Below are 21,651 nucleotides of genomic sequence, written 5' to 3'. Positions count from 1 at the left end.
CTTTATGGCATTCATTTTGGAAGCTGCTAAGATAAAACTAATTAGCTAGCTAAAAAAGGACTGATTATTAGCTAGCGGTTGTTTAGTGCATTTTCTTATTATAAAACAGTGAGCAGTACAAAATGTATTATCTAGCAGATTTTTATGAAAAATATACATACATTTATGCTCGCACTCTCGTTCCGCATCGTCCGCCATGTTTTTTTTTTTTTTTTTACGGACAACATGAAACTGGCTGTGTTGCATGATGGGATGCAGTACACCATGAAGATAGCTCTGTTCGTGTACTGGAATATTTTGTGGAAGTAGTAGGTCATCCGGGTATGTTTCACGTACTGGAAATTTTCATTTTGGTCACATACTGCATACTACATACTGATTTGGGGCTCGATCAGTACGCCAGTAGTATGTAGTAGGCTATTTCGAACACAGCCAAAGTTTTTCTATCCACAACCGATGGCACTTTTGAGGAGTTGGTTGGGAAGTCATAAATCCCTGTTTACTCACAACTGTCACGTAGCTTAAGTCTGATTAACATTAAATTAAGATGCAAAGCTAACATTAGTTAACAGTAGTGTTAACTGAGGTCCTACTTGTGTTTAGACATGAACGTTAGCATTTCGCTAATAAATGTAATGCGGATTCATGTTCTTCTTTGTAACTTGTGTTAACATTAAATATAATGTTTGGCAATGATAGAGAGTATAAAAAGAAAGGGTCAGTGTCAGGCAGGAATTCAGCAGTTTTTGGCCAAAAGATTGAGCCAGCCAGACACTGAAACAGAGCAGAGAGAGAGAGAGGGAGCAGCAGAAGACTGTAGACCAGAGGCTGGTCAGGAGCAGGACAACAACAGTTAATGCTGTAATGTATGATATTGTAACTTGTGAAATGGCACATAAGTTCACTGAATTTGTTCACCTCGTAGTGATGATTTAACTTGAATGTAATGGCTTAAATTTTTATTGATTCATACATCACCACATCTACCACAACTCACTTTATATTTTAAGCTGTCAAGTCTTTCCTTCAGTTTTAAATAAATAATAATGTGGTCTTGTAGATAACATGGTTTCTGCTGAATAGTTTGTGACATATATTTGTATTTTAGCCACAAACTGGGACAGGACTCTCTCTGATGAGGACAAGCAGAGTGAAGTTGGTGACTTAACTCCCCATTTTACTGAGCCACCAGAGTAACCAATCAGTGCTGATCCTACAGGATCGGATGGTAAGAGGCTCTCTTGGAAAGTAATAACTGATTGCGTGTGTATTGTGACACTAGGCTTATGTTAAATAATTTGTCATTTGCTGCTTTCAGACATCTTCCAGTGTGGTGCACAGAATCCTGTGCAGACGTCAAATGATTGTTCTACTCCAGTAGGACCTGATGGCTTTTCATTCTGTAAATAGTCTTTAAATTTCAGTGAATTATGCACTCATTCACTTACTGTTGCTGAATGCCATGAAAGTTAAAAGTTGAGGGATATTAACAATTGACTGTGTGCGATTGTGTCCAAGGATGTTGGACAAATACTTGACCCCTCTATGAATATTGTGGCCCCTTGATGGCCCCTTACTCAGAAAGATCCTAGATCCGCCACTGCTCTGGAATTGGGGTGCAGGTTGCGAAATCCATTTCTAAATAGATGACACCACGTTTAAACCCCATTTACACCGTTTCTACAAATATGCCTTCACGTTTCTCATTTGTATTAAATGCTTTTAAGTGCTCCGTGTATTCGACAGGTCCTTGCTGAATTACATGCACCACGCACAACAAGGCAAAGTGACCCTCGCGCCAGGTGTGACGCGTGAAGATCAGACGCGCGCGTCACGCTCGCGCCCGAGAACCGGGATCACGGCAGCACGAGCGGCGCGAGCGGCACTCACCACGCAGGACGCCTCATACTGCTTCCCCAACTTCGGTCGCAAAAACGCGCTGAAATCATAAAGCAATAAAGAAAAACACAACGATCAGACAATATGACCATGGTATTAGATGTTTGAACACCCAGATCTACTCGGTGAGCCGTAAATCTCAGCAATCCCGATGCAAAATGGGAATATTCGTATATTACTGAGTAATATGTTCAGATGAATGCAGAAACAGTTTCATGCACGACCCGTTTTCACTACAGGAGGTAAAAACGCATCTTAAAAGATGACGCAGAAGAGGACAAAACTGCATAAATGAACATTCAGATGGATCGAACCGACACCGAATAGGAAAATCTCCAGCTTGAAGGAGAACCGCATCAACCTGGACCAAGACACGTCCCATCACCCAGAAACACCTGTTATGCCCTGACCGACTGAAGCACCGACCTGGTCTGTCTCCACAGGAAGGTCTGGATGGGGAAGGGGATCCCTCTGTTGTTCTCCTGTTCTCCTCCGTCCACACTCTTCCTCTTCACCATTTTACGCAGCCGCCGGACACCCAAAAAACCCAGTCGGTGAAGTCACACGGCTCTCTGGACCTTCACATGGTGCCACCTACATACTGGAAAATGGCTGCAGGTGGAGACGTCCGGGCTGGTCCCGGGGTTTGACACCACCCCTCGGAGAAGTGCGAGAACATCACGCCGCACCCAGCTGTCGGATACGGATCCGTTAAAGACGCAGTACGCGCAGAAGCAGCCGACCTGCCTTCCGGTTCCGATGTAACCCGTTTAAATCACGCCGTTACATTTTTAATACACGCAGACCATGTGATCCAGGTCTGACTCGGGCGGATCTGCTCATTTGGGTTATAAATAGCGCTCCGCTTCGGTGTTATGAATTAATCATCACGGTTAACCGGAACATCGTGCACACGATACACCACTGATCCAGACATCAGGTTTTTCCGATTCATTTTATTACTGTTCAATTATCACCGCAAATTCACAGTTACCCCCTGCAATCGTACTTAGGGGTCTAAGGGGGGTAATAAAATATTACAGATGAATTAAAGTGGCACGTGTTACAAATGCGTGTAGCTAATGTCCTTTTAAAAAATCATTCTGACCACTTAGTCAATCCATATTAATGTGTTAAACTGTTAGTTACACTTAAATAAACACGCCACTTTAGAAATGTACGTGAAAAAGTAACAGACTGTGGGCAGCCTGAAATCTCAACATTGAACCAGTAACACTGGTGTCATTTAAAAGGGGGGGGGGGGGGGGGGGGGGGGGGAGTGTTGTGACTCCTCCCACTACATCACACTTCCAAAAAAAATGCAAGCAGTAAATTAACATCATTTATTAATTACAAACTATTCATGTCAGCATCTTTGCTTAGAGATGAACATTCTCCCGCGCACACACACACACTCACAGTTCCTCTACACTCCCTGAGTAACTCATTCATTAAGATAAATACACACAGGATGTCTGAACCATGTTCACATACACCAGAACCCAATGCATCTCACACACATCTCAGTCTGATGAACACGAGGGCCCTGCGTGCACACACAGCCCATCTTAAGAATAAACATTAGGAAGAATGCCCGTACGCTAGATTAGTGACGTGTGAATCCAGCCAGTCTCGACATCTTTCCTAAAACCCACAGCGGGCGTAAAAAAGTCTCCATAACGACACACGTGTTCAACACGGAGGCTTCACGATGACCAGACGGCAGGATCGGACGAGTGCTGTGCGTGAGCCGGAAAGCAGAGGATGCTGGGAAGGCGTGAACGTGGCGGCCCCTCACGTCTCACGTGCGCCGCGTCTTCGGTCGCTTGCTGGGACGTTTGGCCTCGTCCACCGCGAGCCCGTCGCCGCCCGTCTGGGCCAGACCGCGAAAACCCTGCACACGACTGCACAGCTGCAGCAGGAGGGGCATCACCTGGACACGTGAGCACACGCACGTCAGCACACGCACGTCAGCACACGCACTTGACTGTTCATAACTCAGTAATATGGCCTTCTCCTAAAACCCATTATGATTGATGTACAAAAAGGCTTTTACATAAAAACAAATTTCATTTGATGGTATTACAGGGTAAACACAGCATGCACTAGAACGTCACGTGACCGTTACGGAGCCGAAGGATGTAGACGTACCCGCTCATGGTTGTAAACCGCTAGCAGAAGCAGTAAAGTCAGAGGCAGCGCTACGTACGACCCCTGGGTGACCTCTTGATCTGGAAGCTTTCGCTGTGGAAGAGAAAGAAAAGGTCCATCACAGTTAAACAGTTAACGCCATCGGCCGGTGGGGAGGAGGGGCTGCATGTGTGTGTGTGTGTGTGTGTGTGTACGTACGCTGGGGTTGAAGGTGAGCGTGACGTGTTTGTGGTACCCGGATGACGTAAAGGAGACGTGAGGAAGCGTGAAGTCGTACTGGGAGCGAGAGAGCGTGGTGTCCAGCATCAGTACGTAGGTCTGCGGGTGGAGGACCAAGACAGAGCGAGCATCAAACACACAACCCACACGCAGCTGAGGGGCGGGGTCACACTGCCTGGGGCGGAGTCAAGCCGCCGGGGATGCCTACCTCGCCGTCGCGTGGCAGCGGGGAGAAGTGGAAGAATAGGGACTGGCCCAGGGACAGGCTCTGGAAGGGACTGTCCAGGTTGTCACTCTTATACAGCTTCACCTGTGACGGGACCAGGGGTGGAAAGTAACGAATTTACTCACATTACTGTAATTGAGTACTTTTTATGAGTAATTTGTAATTTTCTGAGTTTTGAAATATATTTTCTTTTTGAAATATGTAATTTTTACTTTTATTCGAGTAAATTTTGACCCAAGTAATTTTACTTCACTACATTTGAACCCCCTCACGTTACTGAGTAAAAAAATATTGATGGTGAAATATTAAATGTGGGCAGGAATTAAAATTTCTGAGTTCCGGAACTGGAAGTCAATTGTGTTGTCAGGGCTGGCTCGGCCTACGCTCCTCCTAACAACACTAGAGGCACCCGAGTCAGTCCTAGACTCTCCAGGCGCAATCAGCAGTGATCCGTTTTAGCCGTCTCTATGGCTTCTTAAGCTTAGTGAAACGGATCGTTTTGGCTCGCCTTCACGTCCTCAGCCCTTCCTCTGTGATCTCTGGTTGTGTTTATTGTGTTTAGGTGTCTCGTCACCTTATGCTCTCTCTCATCTCTCTTGCTTTTCTACTACTTATTTGAGTAACTATCTCCTGCGCTGCTTACTAGCCTACCTCAAGTTTTCCCCCTGCTTTATCTCTTCCTATCCATTCTTCGTTTATTTTGGGAAGGGTTTTTGTTTCGTAGTTTTTCTACACGTTGAGTTTATTCCCCGTCTCGTGCAATTGGTTTTGCTGCTTGTGTGTGTGTGTGTGTGTGTGGACGCATGCACACATGTTACTCTTTGCATTTTGTCTTGAATTTGATTCATGACTCATCCTTTGTTGCATTAAATAACTGAAAGTAACTAAGTAACTTTTACTCAAATTCCATTTTAAATGAAGTAATTTTGTACTTTAACTCAAGTAAATTTCAAGATGGGTAATTTTACTTTTACTCTGAGTAGAATTTAAGCACAGTAATGATACTTTAACTCAATTACAATTTTTCAGTACTCTTTCCACCTCTGGACGGGACACACAAGTATCTTGTAGTCTCCCAGAGAGGACGGAGTTACGTCGCGGGGACACACGTCTCTTACCCAGAGAGTGGGCAGGTGCTCGGGGGACGTGATCACGTTGCCGCTGACGTCAAACTGATTGATCTGTCTGAAGGTGATTATGTTGACACCCTCGATGTCACTGTTGCCCACCTACAAGAAAAACACGCACAAGTTGAAAACAAGGGAAAAAACGGAGGAGAAAACGAAGCAAGAGCTGCGTGTGCCGCTAAAGTGCCGCGTGTGCCACGTGTGCCGCACCTCTATGACTTTATGCTGAGGTAGGGCACGCTCGATGTGGTCGTTCCCGTCTCCTCTCAGCTGGATGGTGTAGGAACAGCCGGGCTGAGGGGGACACACACAACCAGGGGATTGACACAGAAGAGCGGATTAACGTCGGCAGCTGTGGATTAACGTGCTCGTTACGCTCCGGCGTGCCGCGTCTCACCAGAAGTCCTCGGAGTCTAAAGCGCCCGCTGTCGTCCGTCACCGTGTCCTCACTGTACACGCTGCAGTCGCCCCTGCCGACCGCCTCCACGGCAACGCTCAGCTCAGCGTCGCCACTCAGGGACTGGACCATGCCATAGCAGCTGTGGCCACACACACACACACACACACACACACACACCAAAACAAACCTATTTATTAACACCCCCACGCTCGACACCAACCCGCAGAAACTATACCCATGTTTACAGATTAAACAGCGCTGAAATGTCAACGGCCGTGACGTGGGTCTCCGCACCTGTACGCGGTCTTGAACCCGGCGATGGGGATACGGAGGTTCTGTCCCTCCTCCACGCTGATCATCTGGGCCGAAGGCTCGAAGCGAAACTCCTTCATCATGGGTTTGAAGTAGTACTGGCCGGGGCTCTGCACATGGCGGGTAGCCAGCAGACATGAGGTCAGAAAACCTGAACTTTTGTATCCTTTAAATCCAGGATGTTATCTGCCAGGGCCGGCACTACTGCCACTGTGAACTGTGAACTTCTCAGGTATTGTGCATAATTGGGTTATAGGAATTGCTTACTGTCTTTTTCCTCAGGTGATGTGTATATTCAGGTATAATTGTTAGGTATCATATGACTTTCGTCTAGTGGTTTTTCCAGCTTATAGTACCTTGTGTTCAGGACTATCTATACTACCTTGGAGATTATAAGCAACTACGTAGCACTTTTGTAAGTCGCTCTGGATAAGAGCGTCTGCTAAATGCCAGAAATGTAAATGTGAACTGGAGTAACCAGACGTGTAACTGGTGATTGGCTGCACAGTACACAGCCCCGCCCCCAAGCCCGTGGCAGCCCAGGACCACACCCCCTTCAGGGCGGCACTGGAGCGATCTTCACACCTTCACGGCTGGAATATGGGCCAGGACGTAGCCTGGGGGGTGTCACGGCTTGGCTGAGGGCCCAGACATGATGAAACTCCTCCACCTGCAGCCCCCCCGGAGGCACGTCAGCAGTGCAGGTGCTCCACTGGGTTACAGCTACACTCCCCACCTCCCACACCACTCAACAAACACCTCCTCCCACACCACTCAACAAACACCTCCTCCCACACCACTCAACAAACACCTCCTCCCACACCACTCAACAAACACCTCCTCCCACACCACTCAACAAACACCTCCTCCCACACCACTCAACAAACACCTCCTCCCACACCACTCAACAAACACCTCCTCCCACACCACTCAACAAACACCACCTCCCACACCACTCAACAAACACCACCTCCCACACCACTCAACAAACACCACCTCCCACACCACTCAACAAACACCACCTCCCACACCACTCAACAAACACCACCTCCCACACCACTCAAACACCACCTCCCACACCACTCAACAAACACCTCCTCCCACACCACTCAACAAACACCTCCTCCCACACCACTCAACAAACACCTCCTCCCACACCACTCAACAAACACCTCCTCCCACACCACTCAACAAACACCACCTCCCACACCACTCAACAAACACCACCTCCCACACCACTCAATAAACACCTCCTCCCACACCACTCAAACACCACCTCCCACACCACTCAAACACCACCTCCCACACCACTCAACAAACACCTCCTCCCACACCACTCAACAAACACCTCCTCCCACACCACTCAACAAACACCTCCTCCCACACCACTCAACAAACACCTCCTCCCACACCACTCAACAAACACCTCCTCCCACACCACTCAACAAACACCTCCTCCCACACCACTCCTCCACCCCTCAACACCTCCTCCCACACCACTCAACAAACACCTCCTCCCACTCCACTCAACAAACACCTCCTCCCACACCACCTCCCACACCACTCAACAAACACCACCTCCCACACCACTCAACAAACACCTCCTCCCACTCCACTCAACAAACACCTCCTCCCACTCCACTCAACAAACACCTCCTCCCACACCACTCAACAAACACCTCCTCCCACACCACTCAACAAACACCTCCTCCCACACCACACCTCCTCCCCCACCACTCCACCACCCCCCACATCACTCCTCTAGAAGGCAGCACAAAGTGTGTCTGAACTAACCAAAATAACCAATCCACAGGACATTAATGAGTACGTAATCTACCACGGCTCTCAAACGTCTTCTGGTTTTTGGCTACATCATCGAGGCCCAAGGAAAAACCACATTTAAATAACATTAACCAATGAATCACACTTACCAGGTTGTTGAAGGTGAGCAGTCCAGTGTCCTGCGTCAGCAAATTGGAGCGAAAGTTTGCCCCGCTCAGAGAGAGAAGCACCCCAGACAGAGGTTGGCCATCCTCCGCCTTGATCTGAGAATAAACAAACTCAGCATTACTCCACCACCACCACCTTCTGCAGACTCCAGCACACGGAGGTCTGCAAGCACCAACCTCGAAGGTCACGCCGGCCAAGGCGAAGGCTCTGAAGTCTCCGGCGTGGCCCTCCGCAGGTGTGAGCATGAAGCCCTCTCTGCTGGCACTGATGTCGTACTCCAGGTGACTGTGCAGGGGTCCGACACTGCCAGGAGGGGGCGCCATTTGAGGAAGAACACAAGTGATCAAAAACGTGCTGCTGCTCGGTCAGGTTCAGTACCCAGCAGTCCCTCCCCAGCACCACTAACCCGACCAATACGATGAAACACAAAGCTGCTTCGGGCCTGGTCAGTATTGGGGTCGGTCCCTAGCCTGGTCAACAGCTCAGAGCTGATGGACTCTCAGCAGGGTGCTAACGTGAAGGTTTCTCCTCGCCGAGCGACGTTCTCTACCTGTAGCTCCCGCTGCGGCCGGTGAGAACAGTGACGAGAGGTTCTGTGGCTCCTCTCTCTTTGATGGAGATCTCCACGCCCTCCAGCTCAGGAGACACGCGGCCCTGCAGGAACAGCCCCGCACGTCCCTCCATCTGCACCATCCGTCCTGGACAGCTCTCTGGAGGAACCAGACGGACACGCTGCACACACACCACCTTCACCTCACGGCTTCATACCCAAAACAGAGCAGCGCACGGCTTCTCACCTCCTGTGACCATGGCCTCCGCTTCAGGAGGGTGAAAGAGCAGCTCTGTGGAGGTGGGCGTGATGGTGAGCTTCTCCCCCGCCCTGTAGGACACACACACACACACACTCTAGAGTCACATCCACACAGGTAGATGGACTGAATCAGGGTAGCAGCACACTGAGAAGCAGGGAGACCCTCACCGTGCCCAGTAAGAGAATTCGTAATGGAAAGGTTTATGGAGCTCCTGCAGCTTGCCATACTCTGGCTCCTCCTCCCTCTCCTCTGGCCCCTCCTCCCTCTTCTCCGGCTCCGCCTCCTTCTTCTTGCGCCGCTCGGCTATCTCCAGCAGTTGCTGCTCCCGGCGCTGCTCCTCCACTGAGCGCAGGGGACCCAGCACGAGGGCGGGCTCACTCTCAATGGACGACCTGTGGGCGGGGCATGGGCGGGGCAACAAGCTGTCAGAACTCCACCCTGCTCCCACAGACGGGACATTCTACCATAAAGTGCTTGTTCATTATTTTATAACATTAGGACATTATTTTACTTCATTACATCCCAAGTCTGTTCTAATTATTTTAATAGTTTTCCTTCTTATTTACTTTATTACATTATTTTAATCATTTTATTACCATATTTTATTGTTTGTTTCCTTTATATCTTTCATTTGTTTTGTTTTATTTATTCTGTAAAGTACTTTGAGTTGCCTGTATGTATGAAAGGTGATATACAAATGAAGATTATAAATATTATTATTATTATAATAAAGAATGCGTGTGGTGCCTGATCATATTGTGGCCTCACTCACTTGATGGTAACCGTGACGTCCAGCATCTTGTCTGTGGTGATGAGACCAGTCATGTGGTGTCTCACTGCAGTGAGGGTCAGGATGCTGGGAGCTGACCTACAGGAGGGGTCAGAGGTCAGACACATACGGTGACCCTGCACGTACGTCCACAGCCGCTGGATGAACTCAGTACTTCACGCCCACATACGTACGTGTTGTAAGTGTAATAATCCTGTTCGAACTGGTGGCAGGAACGAGGTGTCACTTTGTACACGCCTGCAGGGCACAACACAGCAGACGTGTTGGAGAAGGACATTACAGCAGTGTTTCCCTGCCCAGTCTGGCACCACACCAGATGTTCCATGTTTTTGCTCAAACCCAGCACACCTGTATCAGGTAGCCCGTACTCTTAAAGGGTTGGCTACTCGCAAAGCAAAAATACAGACTGCGTAGTGGGTGGGGTCACGAGGACAGGGCCACGCCCACCTGAGACCAGGATGTAGTGTCAGAACAGACCTGGCTTGGAAAGGCAGAAGCGATTCACTCCCTTGGAGAGATTGTAGACACCAACGTTCTCAGGTTTGCTTCCATCTTGGAAGAATTCCTGTCAAACAGACAACACTCGCGTCATTGGCCACCGTCAAACGAGGAAGTAGCGTGAACGAATCCTGATTGGCCACAGCATCACGGTGAAGCAGCCAATGAGGAAGCGGGAGGCGTGTCGCGGTCCTCACCAGCGTGATGGCGTGAGACAGGGAGCATCGTAGCATGTAGCCCGTCTGTCTGAACTCCACGCCCTCCACGTCCGAGTCCAGAACCTCCACCTCCACAGACTTGAGTCTCCAGCACCATTCGTCCTGCACGATGGACACTGGCAGGAACACAACAGACCCAGTTCAGACACACACACACACACACACACACACACACACACACACACACACTGTAGAGCAGCAGACACACAGGCTGCTTAATGGCTGCTTGACTCTGGGATCGTCACTAGAGGTCTGGGTTATGTATGCCATCATATCCCTTATGGCTGCTTGACTCTGGGTTCGTTGGCAGAGGTCTAGGTTGTGTGCTGCCGTATACCTGTGTGTGTTTCCAGAGAAATGATGACTCACCGTGTCCCAGATAGGGAGACGGATACGCTACACTAAACACCTTGGCAGACGCTAAAATGACTCACCATCTGAGACACTGTAACTCCGGTGGGACTCTGGACGGCATCTTAGGGATTAAACTGACCCAATATGTGTAATAGTTTATAACTGTTATTTTAAATGGGTCAGTCGTAGTATTACCAATAGACTTGAGCATGAAGGTGTGTGCGTATTACAGCTACAAGAACAGCTCATAATTTAAATGTCTTGCAAAAACGCGTAACTGCTTTGTTTGCCCGTAGTCTTTAACGCTCACATATTTGCTCTTAAACCTGCATCTCATTTCAAACACACATTTTGTGTGGCGATTATAGAGAATATTCTAGCAGTAGAGACCTGAGACAATAAAACCAACACTGTGAATGTTTAAGCTGTGACCAGCAAAGAACCAAACGTCAAGCCTGATCCACGTTACGGTGGCCGGCTGAAGCAGGTCCCTCAGACTCGGGGCTCATGTTTGTGGTCATGGTGTGCTTTGCCTCCCGTGATGATCAGGACCTCAGAACGAGGAACCTTTGGGCTTCAGCTTGGAAATCTTTTTGCCCAACCTCATTTGACTGGGCTAAACAGAAACATTGTCTTCAGAATAACAAAAAAAAGAAACACTAGGGGAAAGGGTGAAAACAAGCTGCACTACACCGCTACACCACAACACTCCTGCTGTTTGACAGCTCCAAGCAGCTCCAGTAGTAGTAGCACTTCTCCTACCTTTGTGTTTACCGGGGAGGACATTGGTGAAGGAGAACCCGACAGTGTCTGCACTCCCGGACACCTCGCTGGTCTGCCTCTCCCCCGGCCGGCTGACGGGCTGCAGGCTCAACGTCAGCTCCCCACAGGCGGCTGAACAGATCCGACACACACACACACACACACACACACACACACACACACACACACACACACACACACGTCACCTCACCAGCCCATCAAAGAACCACTTATACCACACCCAGCAGGCCCGGGAGAGAGATGTCGCTCACCCAGACAGGAGACGGTGCCGGAGACGGTCGCTATGAACTGTGTGAAGAGCAGGTCGTGAAGTGGGCGGTCCGCCAGCACGATGTGGAGAGACTGAGGACGCAGAGAGAGACCGGCCCGGACCTCCGTCTCCGGGAGCAACACCTACACACACACACACACACACACACACACACACACACACACACACACACACACATAGAGTAAATCACACTGGCCTGACTAGATCACAGCATCTGTACACTGTGTGTGTGTGAAACCTCTGCACCTGTACACTGTGTGTGTGTGAAACCTCTGCACCTGTACACTGTGTGTGTGAGAAACCTCTGCACCTGTACACTGTGTGTGTGTGAAACCTCTGCACCTGTACACTGTGTGTGTGTGAAACCTCTGCACCTGTACACTGTGTGTGTGTGAAACCTCTGCACCTGTACACTGTGTGTGTGAGAAACCTCTGCACCTGTACACTGTGTGTGTGAGAAACCTCTGCACCTGTCAGGGTTCATACACTTTTTTGACATTCAATTTCCATGACTTTTCCATGACTTTTCCATGACTTTGAGGCAAATTTTAATGACTATACATTCTCTAAACATATGTGTAGACATGAAAAATAAGAAAAAATCCAGGCCAAAATTCCACAGTATATCATAAATTAATGACAAGCCACGTGGTTTAATTGAAAAAATAAACATTTACCGTATTTTCAATATCAATATAAACCGGAGTTACGACCTACTTTTTTTTTTTTTCCGCGCGTGCACGGAGGAGCAGTGGCAGCACTGTGGAGTGTTGTGGAGTGTTGTGTACGATAAGCTGAGGCAGCACAGGCTCCACTGCAGCCCATCTCGGCAACACGATCGCTCTTTCTCGCGTTGTATGCACGAGGACATCGTTAGTTTTTTTTCTATACTGTGTTTACGATCAAAACGTATCTAAATCTAGGGTCGCGCTTAACGACGAAAACTGCTTTATGACGGACTTTTCAGTCTCTAACCCCATCGTTAACCGTACACATTTTGCACGCCCCGTGTCCTTGTCTTTCACAAGCCATAGCTTGTATTTGTCCAACTGAAGCAGTCATTGTTTAATCGGCATTTACCAGCATTACGCTGATTTACATCAAAGTACAATCTACAGCTCCGCTTGGAGTCCGACGCTAACGCAGTGAACTAATGTGTGAAGTTACGTTAGCGGTCCGCACAATGAAAAAAAATGGCTATATTATATTTATTAATTTTTTCTTCCGGTTATCAGAACAACATACATTTATTGTGTCAAGCAAATTTCCATGACTTTTCCAAAACATTTGAGTATTTTTTATTTTTCCAAAACTTATCCAGGCCTGGAAATTGCTATTTTCAAATTCCATAACTTTTCCAGGTTTTTCATGACCGTACGAACCCTGACCTGTACACTGTGTGTGTGTGAAACCTCTGCACCTGTACACTGTGTGTGTGTGTAACCTCTGCACCTGTACACGGTGTGTGTGTGTGAAACCTCTGCACCTGTACACGGTGTGTGAGTGTGAAACCTCTGCACCTGTACACGGTGTGTGAGTGTGAAACCTCTGCACCTGTACACGGTGTGTGTGTGTGAAACCTCTGCACCTGTACACGGTGTGTGTGTGTGAAACCTCTGCACCTGTACACGGTGTGTGTGTGTAACCTCTGCACCTGTACACTGTGTGTGTGTGTGTGTGTAACCTCTGCACCTGTACACTGTGTGTGTGTGTGTGTGTAACCTCTGCACCTGTACACTGTGTGTGTGTGTGTGAAACCTCTGCACCTGTACACTGTGTGTGTGTGAAACCTCTGCACCTGTACACTGTGTGTGTGTGTGAAACCTCTGCACCTGTACACTGTGTGTGTGTGAAACCTCTGCACCTGTACACGGTGTGTGTGTGAAACCTCTGCACCTGTACACGGTGTGTGTGTGTGAAACCTCTGCACCTGTACACGGTGTGTGTGTGTAACCTCTGCACCTGTACACGGTAGTCTCCTGGTTTAGCCTGGAAGCAGAACGCCCCCTGGTGGTCGCTCTCGGCAGTGCGCACCACGCCCTCCCCTGGGCTGGAGAGAGCCACCTTAAAACGGTTCAGATGCTTCAAGCCCTCCGGCAAACGCGCCACAGAGATCTGACCACACACGCTGAACCTGCAGACCACACACCAGCAGCACGAATCAGCACCACGTCCTCGTAGGTCCGAGAACCCTTACAGCCGCGCAAAATTCACTCCGGCGTTCTTATACATCAGTAATCCCAACGCGGGCGCTCGAAGCCCCTAGAATGAACACCAGGGGGCAGCGTGGGGCAGCCTCACCCTGCGGTGACGATGTCCGGGAGCTGGGGCGTGCTGGGGGCGATCTTCACCGTCAGCGGCTCAAAGAACATGTGCTCCTTCTGCGTGGCTATGGTGTAGGTGCCGGTGGTCATGTTCTCCAGCCGGAACGAGCCGTCCTCTCTGGTCAGAACTGCACAGCAGAGCACGGGACAGTGGAGAGAAGCTCACTTCAGTCCAGACATGTGATGCCATCACTATGGTTACCTTTGATCTGGTTGTTAAGGGTGACAACGGCGTCTGGAACGCCCTCTCCATCGGGACGGTTGAGAACTCTGCCCATCACCGAGAAACCCATCACTCGAAAAATCGGCTAAAAATAGCAAAAAAGGTCCAAAAAATAAGTAAACAAGTAAACAAAATTAAAAATAACATCACCATAACAACAGGCAGCAGAGTTAAACTGAGCTTTAATGCACAAACTGTTCATCCTGCACAACAGTGATCTGCATACACTCATTTGGGACACACTCAATTTCTCACACTCATGAAGGGAGGAGGGGCTGACCTCTAACCTCACACTGCTGTAGGGAGGACGAGGGGCTGACCTCTAACCTCACACTGCTGTGGGGAGGACAAGGGGCTGACCTTTAACCTCACACTGCTGTAGGGAGGAGGCGCTCACCTTTAACCTCACACTGCTGTAGGGAGGAGGCGCTCACCTTTAACCTCACACTGCTGTAGGGAGGAGGGGCTCACCTCTAACCTCACACTGCTGTAGGGAGGCGGGGCTCACCTTTAACCTCACACTGCTGTGCTCCACCTTGAAATCCAGTCGGGAAGGAGCAACGTCGAAGGTGATTCTGTCGCCCCGGTAGTCCGGCACCTGTGATAAAGACAGGCTCAGTTAAACCAGTACGGTGTCCTTCCAAAAACCACCTCTCCCCTCTCCTCCCCACCACACCTCCTCATTCCTCCCCACCCCACACCTCCCCACCCCCTATAGGAGAACTCCAACGTCACCACAGTGTAGTGTCCGCTGGGCAGGCAGGGGAAGCAGAAGGTCCCGTCCTGGCGGGACTGCACGCTGCACAGGTACGCCAGGGCCGAGTCCCGCACCACCACCCCGTCCACCGGTGCCACGCTGCAGCCGCTGATGTCCTGCGGAGACACGCGAGTCACGCCGGTGTTGAGCGCACGAGCTCCGACGTTACTCCTCCAGACGGCGGTATCTCTCGGTGAAGACGTGACCTCACCTCCTGTGCTGTGGTGGCGGAGTAGAGGAGGAAGTTGACCTCCTTCATGGGTTCACCATCACTCTGCACCTCCCCGGTGACGTCGTAGCCCTTGACCACCAGGGGCGCTGCAGCGGGGGCGTTGCCGTTCAGCACAACCACCGAGGTGGAGCTCTGGTCACACGGACACGGTCACCCTTCGTTAGACAGACACCTGCCGAACCGACTTATCTATACGGACTTTACGCACCGTAAACATCTCTCAACAGTGAATGGGTCTTAAATTCGGCCACATGCCGAAAAACATCAAACGTAATGCTTAAAAAAAGAAACTGGAAAAGAAACAGACTACTGTAATGTCACCATAACCACTTCCAGGTCAGTCCTTGGACCATCTGCAGGCGGCTGCAGGAGAGAACGCTTGTAAGAGGGCCGCAATGTATCGCCAAGAAACTGCAGAATACCTGCTCCAGAGTCCAGGACCCATGAGATGCTGTGATCTCATAACTTCCAGGTAGAACTTGGGAGAAGGTGTACCTGTAAACCAAATGAAATAGTTAGGGGAAGCACATTTGTACGGGTGCGACATCGCACGAATCCAAGATCAAAGGGAATGTGCACTGACTGTCCCCCAGCTTGAGTGAGCACGGTCTGAAGTGTCCCGTCCTGTCCCACAGGCTTTAGTGTCACGTCCACTCCCGCAGGACCCTGAACCTGCCCTCTACTGAGCACCTGCACGAGGACGAGAAACAGGTCAGAGTAGGGCACAGTGCCACCTCCTGGACACACCACACACTGCACTGCCAGCAGGTGCACGACACCCACCGATCCCAGCACGGAGAATCCAGTGAAGAAGAAGTTAATGTCCTGCTCTTTGGTACAGATGTCGGTGAGACCGTCCACGTGAAGGTCCACCGTCATTGGTTCTGGGAACAGAGAGGTCATTCATCACACAGCCACGGCCCAGATGACACTCCACACACTACTCCTGGAAATCCATTACTTACCAAAGCTCCATCCCGTAGGTGGTTCTATTTTAAGGACAAAGTCACCCTGTAACAAACAAGCAAAAGACACCAAATAATTTATGTGCTTGAAGTCTTACTCATGCACTCGGTTAGGATGTTTTTAGGTCAATGACAAAATACAGTACTGTCAGGACCGCAGCTCAGACAGAGAAGAACAGAATAGTGCAATGCATTTCCATTAGAAATAATAAATAAATACTGAGCATATTTGAATCTCCACAGTACCTTGTCATAGAGTGGGATCATGAAATAACCATTAATTGGAGCACAGTCTGTGTGGTATTTCAGGGAGCCCTGCTTGGTGTACAGCTTAATCTGTGGGAAAACAACAGCAACATTGTACAAGTGGAAACAATGTTTGCACACTTTTGTCCACTGTCGCTACCAGTAAAACATTTACTTTAAGGTCTTACAGTAAACCTTTTAAATTATCAAAACGCAATGGTTTGCATAATGAAAAAACACACATACGGTCATATTATGCTTTGTAATAACATAACTGAAGTAAAATAGCTAGGTAACGTTGGCAATTTCCATCGTAACAATTAGATACGAACACCTGTCATCACCAATCGCAGCCCAACAGCCCTGGTCCTGTAGATACTGTTAGCTGCATTCTAGACACTTTAGTATGCAAGGCGATTAGTATGCAAGGCGATTAGTATGCAAGGCGATTAGTATGCTCTGGACGAGAACCGATTGCGATTCACCCTCTTCATCTAGTCAGCGACGTGAAAGGCGCTTATTCCACCCGCTTGTCATACTGACTCTCCGGGACGCTAAAACACGTCCAGCGGAATCTTTAAAACGAGATCCGGCGGCATTAAACCTGCGGACCCGACGCTGGGGCCACCGCGGCCGACCGACGGTCCCGAGACCCGCTCAACCGCCGCCCTCTCCGCGCCTCACCTCAATCAGCGAGTAATCGACGTCCACGTCGGACTGGACGAACCCGCCGCAGCCCACCAGGATGTCGTCGGCCGAGCTCGCGCGCGGCACGCGCTCAGAGAGCAGCGCGAGGACGAGGAGCAGCGCGCGCAGCCTGCCGCACAGCGCCATCTTACCAGCCCTTCAGCCGCGGGGCGGGACGCGGCTCACGTGGTCACTAGCGCCGGACCAATCGCGCCGCGCGTCGTCACGACTTAGCCCAACGCCGTTGGCCACGTCACACGTCGCGTTCTTTGAAGTCATTCTTGCCATTGGCTATTTTTTAATACAGGAAGTGGGAATTCTAGCCAATCGTCGCTTTCGTTGGAACGCGTTGATTGGTGGAGGTGGCTCCTGTGGGCGTGCCGCCACCAGAGTCTGTGGCCGTGGAGTTCTGTGGCCACAGGGGGCGCTGTTTCACCGTTCTGTGACCCAGAACTTTAATTCTAGTTACCTTATACTTAGCCTGATTGTGTGATTTATTTGTAACTTGTGTATTCGTCTGTATAATTTGTTTTTGTGTAATTTGTGTGTTAACGGGCCGCCCAATGGAGGATGGGTTCCCTTTTGAGTCTTGGTTCTCCCGAGGTTTCTTCCTAATCCCCACCATCATAGGGAGTTTTTCCTCACCACTGTCGCCTTTGGCTTGCTCATTAGGGATTTGGACCCATACGATTGTTAACCTTGTAAATCCTGTAAAGCACTTTGTGACAACATGTGAAAAGCGCTATAAAAATATATTTGATTTGATTTGACCACAGGTGGCGCTGTTTCACAGCTCTGTGACCACAAGGGGGCGTTGTTTCACAGCTCTGTGACCACAGGGGGGCGCTGTTTCACAGTTCTGTGACCACAGGGGGCGCTGTTTCACAGCTCTGTGACCACAGGGGGGCGCTGTTTCACAGTTTCTGATCACGTGTACGAGCGCTTTCTTTTCTCTTTTTGTTGGCGTCCGCGATGACAGATCATTAACATTTACATTTCATCTTGTCTTAATTACATAAATGTACTTAAACAAGAATGTTTCGTTACATCATTTTACACGAAAATAGCAAGCTTCATTGCAAGCAAGCTCTGTAAGATGCTGTCATTATGAATAGTAATTCTGTCCCTTTGGATAACATGTATAAATACTACGGAAGATGATTAGGGCCACTATAAAAAAAATGGGGCATTGGGAAAAAAAGGGCAGTCAGAACTGACTTTTTCTCACAATTCTCGTTTTATTCTCACAATTCTGACTTTTTTCTCACAATTCTGACTTTTTTTCTCAGAATTGTGACTTTAATCTCACAATTTTGACACAATTCTGCCCCCCCCCATGCCCCATGTTTTAATAGAGGCCCTAATCCTCTTCCGTATGGTTCCGTCAGGGCTGATTACGGAATTCATAAACCACGAGAAATGATCTCCCTTGTAGTCCACAAGATGGCAGTATCGCAGTAGTTTCAATATAGCAAACGTTTCTGTGGCAGGTCGAGAGTTTAATATCCTATAAAGCTGAAGGGCGCATCTACCTTCATAACAGTGTTGGTCAAAATAAAGGCAGAATACGTAGGATGTCTAAGTAGTGCATCACAGCCTGGAGGGGTAAAACGGACATTAACGGTGTTCACGTCCTACATGAGTGCTCTCTGTGTGTGTGTGTGCGTGCGTGCAGCCCCGTCGACAGGGGGGGACAACCGGGTCTGTTGTCCCGGGCCCCAGGGCCAGGGGGGCCCATCAAAGAGCCCAGCAATTTATTTTTTATTTAAAGTCTATACTTTTTAAATAATCTTGAAATCTTTCATTAATATAAAATTCTGTACTCAAAATAAACTCAATGGCTAAAATATATATGTTTTTTTACCTATCTGCATATTTTCCATTAAGTGCATACACCCCCGCATCCCACTGGAAAATGGTTTGATCCAGCACCGACCGTAACCGGCTGGTACCCGCACAACAGCGGGAAATACGGTGGTGGATAGTTAAAGTAAATACAGAAATCTGGAGCGCAGAAAAGAAAGGAAAACATTTACCTGACGAATTTTAATGTTGCATTGTGTTCCAGGTTTGAAAAGTGCTGGAATTTAGGCTAAAGTACTTGAAAATGCTTGAAATTGTAACTACTTCGTTTCACAACAAACAGCTGTCTGACTGAACAGTTCTCGTGAAGATGTTAAGATTGGGCGTTTTGAAAATAAACAACCATTAAATAATGTGATAAAAAGCGAATTATTTCGAGTATATGTATAAATATTTAACTTAATTAAGTTTAACGTGCTGGAAAATATTGAAATGGACCTTTAAAGTGACGTACAAGTGCTTTAATTCCACCTTATAAAGGTGTATGAACCCTGCAAACATGACTTTGTTCATTGCGCTGAAGCGCGTCGCGCGCGAAGTTACAAAATTCGAGAGGTGCACGACCTCGCGAATGGACAGCGCGCGAGGCCCTCGCACACGGGCGGTGACACTGCGATTACGTCATTTTCGCGCGAACCCTCGCGCCGCTCGCGACGCGTAAAGTATAAACCAGTCAGCTGTCAGAAACAGCTTTGATGTGTGGCTATATTATATGACCTAACAGAAGGATTGTCAAATGACAAATTTCAAATGATGTGCGCCGGGGGGAGGGGGGGGGGGGCACATTAAACTTTCTTGTCCCGGGCCCTAGCAAGACTGTCAGCGGGCCTGCGTGCGTGCGTACGTGTGTGTGTGTGTGTGTGCGTGTGTGAGCTCACGCGTGTGTGTGTGTGTGCGCGCGTGTGTGTGCGTGTTTGATACTCTTTTCTCAGTTCATGAAGCATAGCCCTAGTCTTCAGTGTGCGCTCAAAACAATAAGCACAGCCGTGAAATTGTGTTCAAACGCAGTTTCTGTTTTGATCTCAGTTTTGTTCTCTTCTTACACTTTCTGAGAGGATACGTTTTCTTGTCACGGGAGAGTAAATGTCAATACTTTTGCCTGTAGCGGTATTCTGTTGATGTTTCCGTCTTTAGCATTGGACGGCAGTGCTTGAATTTATCCATCACTTGCTGATAGATCCTGAAATATTTATCCAGCCGTAAGTGATGGTGCTACGTGGTGGAAGCTGTCTGAAGAATAAGCAGTTTCTCTCTCCAGTGACTACTTCATCACACTGAAGATCAGTACAGATGTTACAAGGGTCACCTAACCATAGCAGCAGGAGAATCGTCAGTCTGAAATAACCCGTCAATCTTGCTAGCAGATGACAACTCTGTGTCATACTGACTTGAGTATGAACAATAATTTAAAACCGTTTTCAGGGTTTTTGTGTTTTTCTGTTGCTATGGCAGAATTTACCATGAATGAATGAGTCTGTTTTCCTCATTAGGTTTATGAATGAATGAATGAGTCTGTTTTCCTCATTAGGTTTATGAATGAATGAATGAGTCTGTTTTCCTCATTAGGTTTATGAATGAATGAATGAGTCTGTTTTCCTCATTAGGTTTATGAATGAATGAATGAGTCTGTTTTCCTCATTAGGTTTATGAATGAATTAATGAGTCTGTTTTCCTCATTAGGTTTATGAATGAATGAATGAGTCTGTTTTCCTCATTAGGTTTAGCCAGAACCGAAAGACTGAAAGAGTGACAGAATAACTCAAATTATATACAGTAGAAGGGAGATCCTAGCTCTGACACCGTTTATTTGCAATCATCCCGTCAAAATGGGCTTGGGCTAAGAGGAATTCTTTAATTTAAACACATTATTGTTATTTGCAATCCAAAGCTTTTAAAATCAAATTTGATGGTAGTGTTTAAAGGTTTTATCTAGAACCCCTCCCTCTCCAGACCACGTATTCCAGTGTGCAGGTATTGTAAACAGGTCAAATCTGTCAGTATCACAGACTGTCAAATCTGTCAAATCATCAAATCTTTAAGTGTGCTGTCAGTATCACGTCTGGCTCCACCCCCAGGTGTCTGTCAACTCTCACTTGTCATGTTTCATGTGCTTCTGTTTTCATTCCATTTCCCCCCCCCCCCCCCAGTCTATTGTAACTTCGCCCCTTATAATTGATTTCATGTGTTGCTAGTTTAGTAGCTGGTTAGTGTTGTGTATTTATACCCTGTGTTTTCATAGCATCACACTCAGTATATTCTCCTCAACGTTGGTCATATTTGTATGTATAACTCTGTGTATAGATTAAAACATAAATAGATAAAACTGACCTCTGTGACCTCTGCA

General features: G+C 48.3%; 2 protein-coding genes and 1 long non-coding RNA gene across 16 annotated transcripts in view; 1 reads left to right on the top strand and 2 right to left on the bottom strand.

Moving 5' to 3' along the window:
• unc80 (unc-80 homolog (C. elegans)) overlaps positions 1 to 2,703 on the bottom strand; it is a 42,349-nt gene extending 39,646 nt beyond the window's left edge. For 7 of the 14 annotated variants that reach the window (XM_077016012.1, XM_077016019.1, XM_077016022.1 and 4 more), the window contains exons 1-2: positions 2,326 to 2,702; positions 1,891 to 1,939 (exon numbers count right to left, since the gene is read on the bottom strand). In XM_077016012.1, coding sequence (XP_076872127.1) covers positions 1,891 to 1,939; positions 2,326 to 2,417 — 141 coding nt within the window. In that variant the 5' untranslated portion in view covers positions 2,418 to 2,702. Of the gene's footprint in view, positions 1 to 1,890; positions 1,940 to 2,325 lie in introns of all 14 variants that reach the window. The other 7 variants (XM_077016015.1, XM_077016016.1, XM_077016021.1 and 4 more) reach the window with 3 other exon arrangements.
• LOC143522226 (uncharacterized) lies at positions 1,345 to 2,982 on the top strand. The gene is made up of 2 exons (XR_013132968.1): positions 1,345 to 2,024; positions 2,139 to 2,982. It is a non-coding gene; the product is annotated as an uncharacterized LOC143522226 (long non-coding RNA).
• A 245-nt stretch (positions 2,983 to 3,227) lies between these two features.
• Positions 3,228 to 17,621, bottom strand: nomo (nodal modulator). The gene is made up of 31 exons (XM_077016027.1): positions 17,442 to 17,621; positions 16,758 to 16,847; positions 16,512 to 16,557; positions 16,330 to 16,430; positions 16,130 to 16,236; positions 15,969 to 16,041; positions 15,526 to 15,678; positions 15,293 to 15,430; positions 15,066 to 15,155; positions 14,537 to 14,642; positions 14,312 to 14,462; positions 13,973 to 14,144; positions 11,991 to 12,132; positions 11,719 to 11,850; positions 10,582 to 10,718; positions 10,364 to 10,451; positions 10,060 to 10,123; positions 9,869 to 9,964; positions 9,264 to 9,488; positions 9,082 to 9,164; positions 8,835 to 8,994; positions 8,461 to 8,587; positions 8,266 to 8,379; positions 6,317 to 6,444; positions 6,020 to 6,161; positions 5,833 to 5,916; positions 5,614 to 5,724; positions 4,478 to 4,579; positions 4,249 to 4,368; positions 4,051 to 4,143; positions 3,228 to 3,832 (listed from the first exon to the last, which is right to left on the bottom strand). Exons 1-31 carry the CDS (start codon positions 17,589 to 17,591, stop codon positions 3,701 to 3,703), a joined length of 3,657 nt encoding a protein of 1,218 aa, XP_076872142.1. The 5' UTR covers positions 17,592 to 17,621; the 3' UTR covers positions 3,228 to 3,700.
• Between the last annotated feature and the right edge of the window lie 4,030 nt (positions 17,622 to 21,651).

This window comes from Brachyhypopomus gauderio, chromosome 8 (assembly GCF_052324685.1).
Source record: "Brachyhypopomus gauderio isolate BG-103 chromosome 8, BGAUD_0.2, whole genome shotgun sequence".
Lineage (NCBI taxonomy): Eukaryota > Metazoa > Chordata > Actinopteri > Gymnotiformes > Hypopomidae > Brachyhypopomus > Brachyhypopomus gauderio.
The sequence above is the reverse complement of the archived record's forward strand: the minus strand, read 5'-3'. Positions and strand labels throughout refer to the sequence as shown.

Coding starts and splice junctions, on each gene's coding strand:
- nomo (XM_077016027.1), bottom strand. CDS start 17,591: ATGGCGCTGTGCGGCAGGCTGCGCGCGCTGCTCCTCGTCCTCGCGCTG. Junction 9,965..10,059: donor GATTATTACACTTACAACAC/GTACGTATGTGG, acceptor CCCCTCCTGTAG/GTCAGCTCCCAGCATCCTGA. Junction 3,833..4,050: donor CGGTTTACAACCATGAGCGG/GTACGTCTACAT, acceptor TCACGTGTCCAG/GTGATGCCCCTCCTGCTGCA.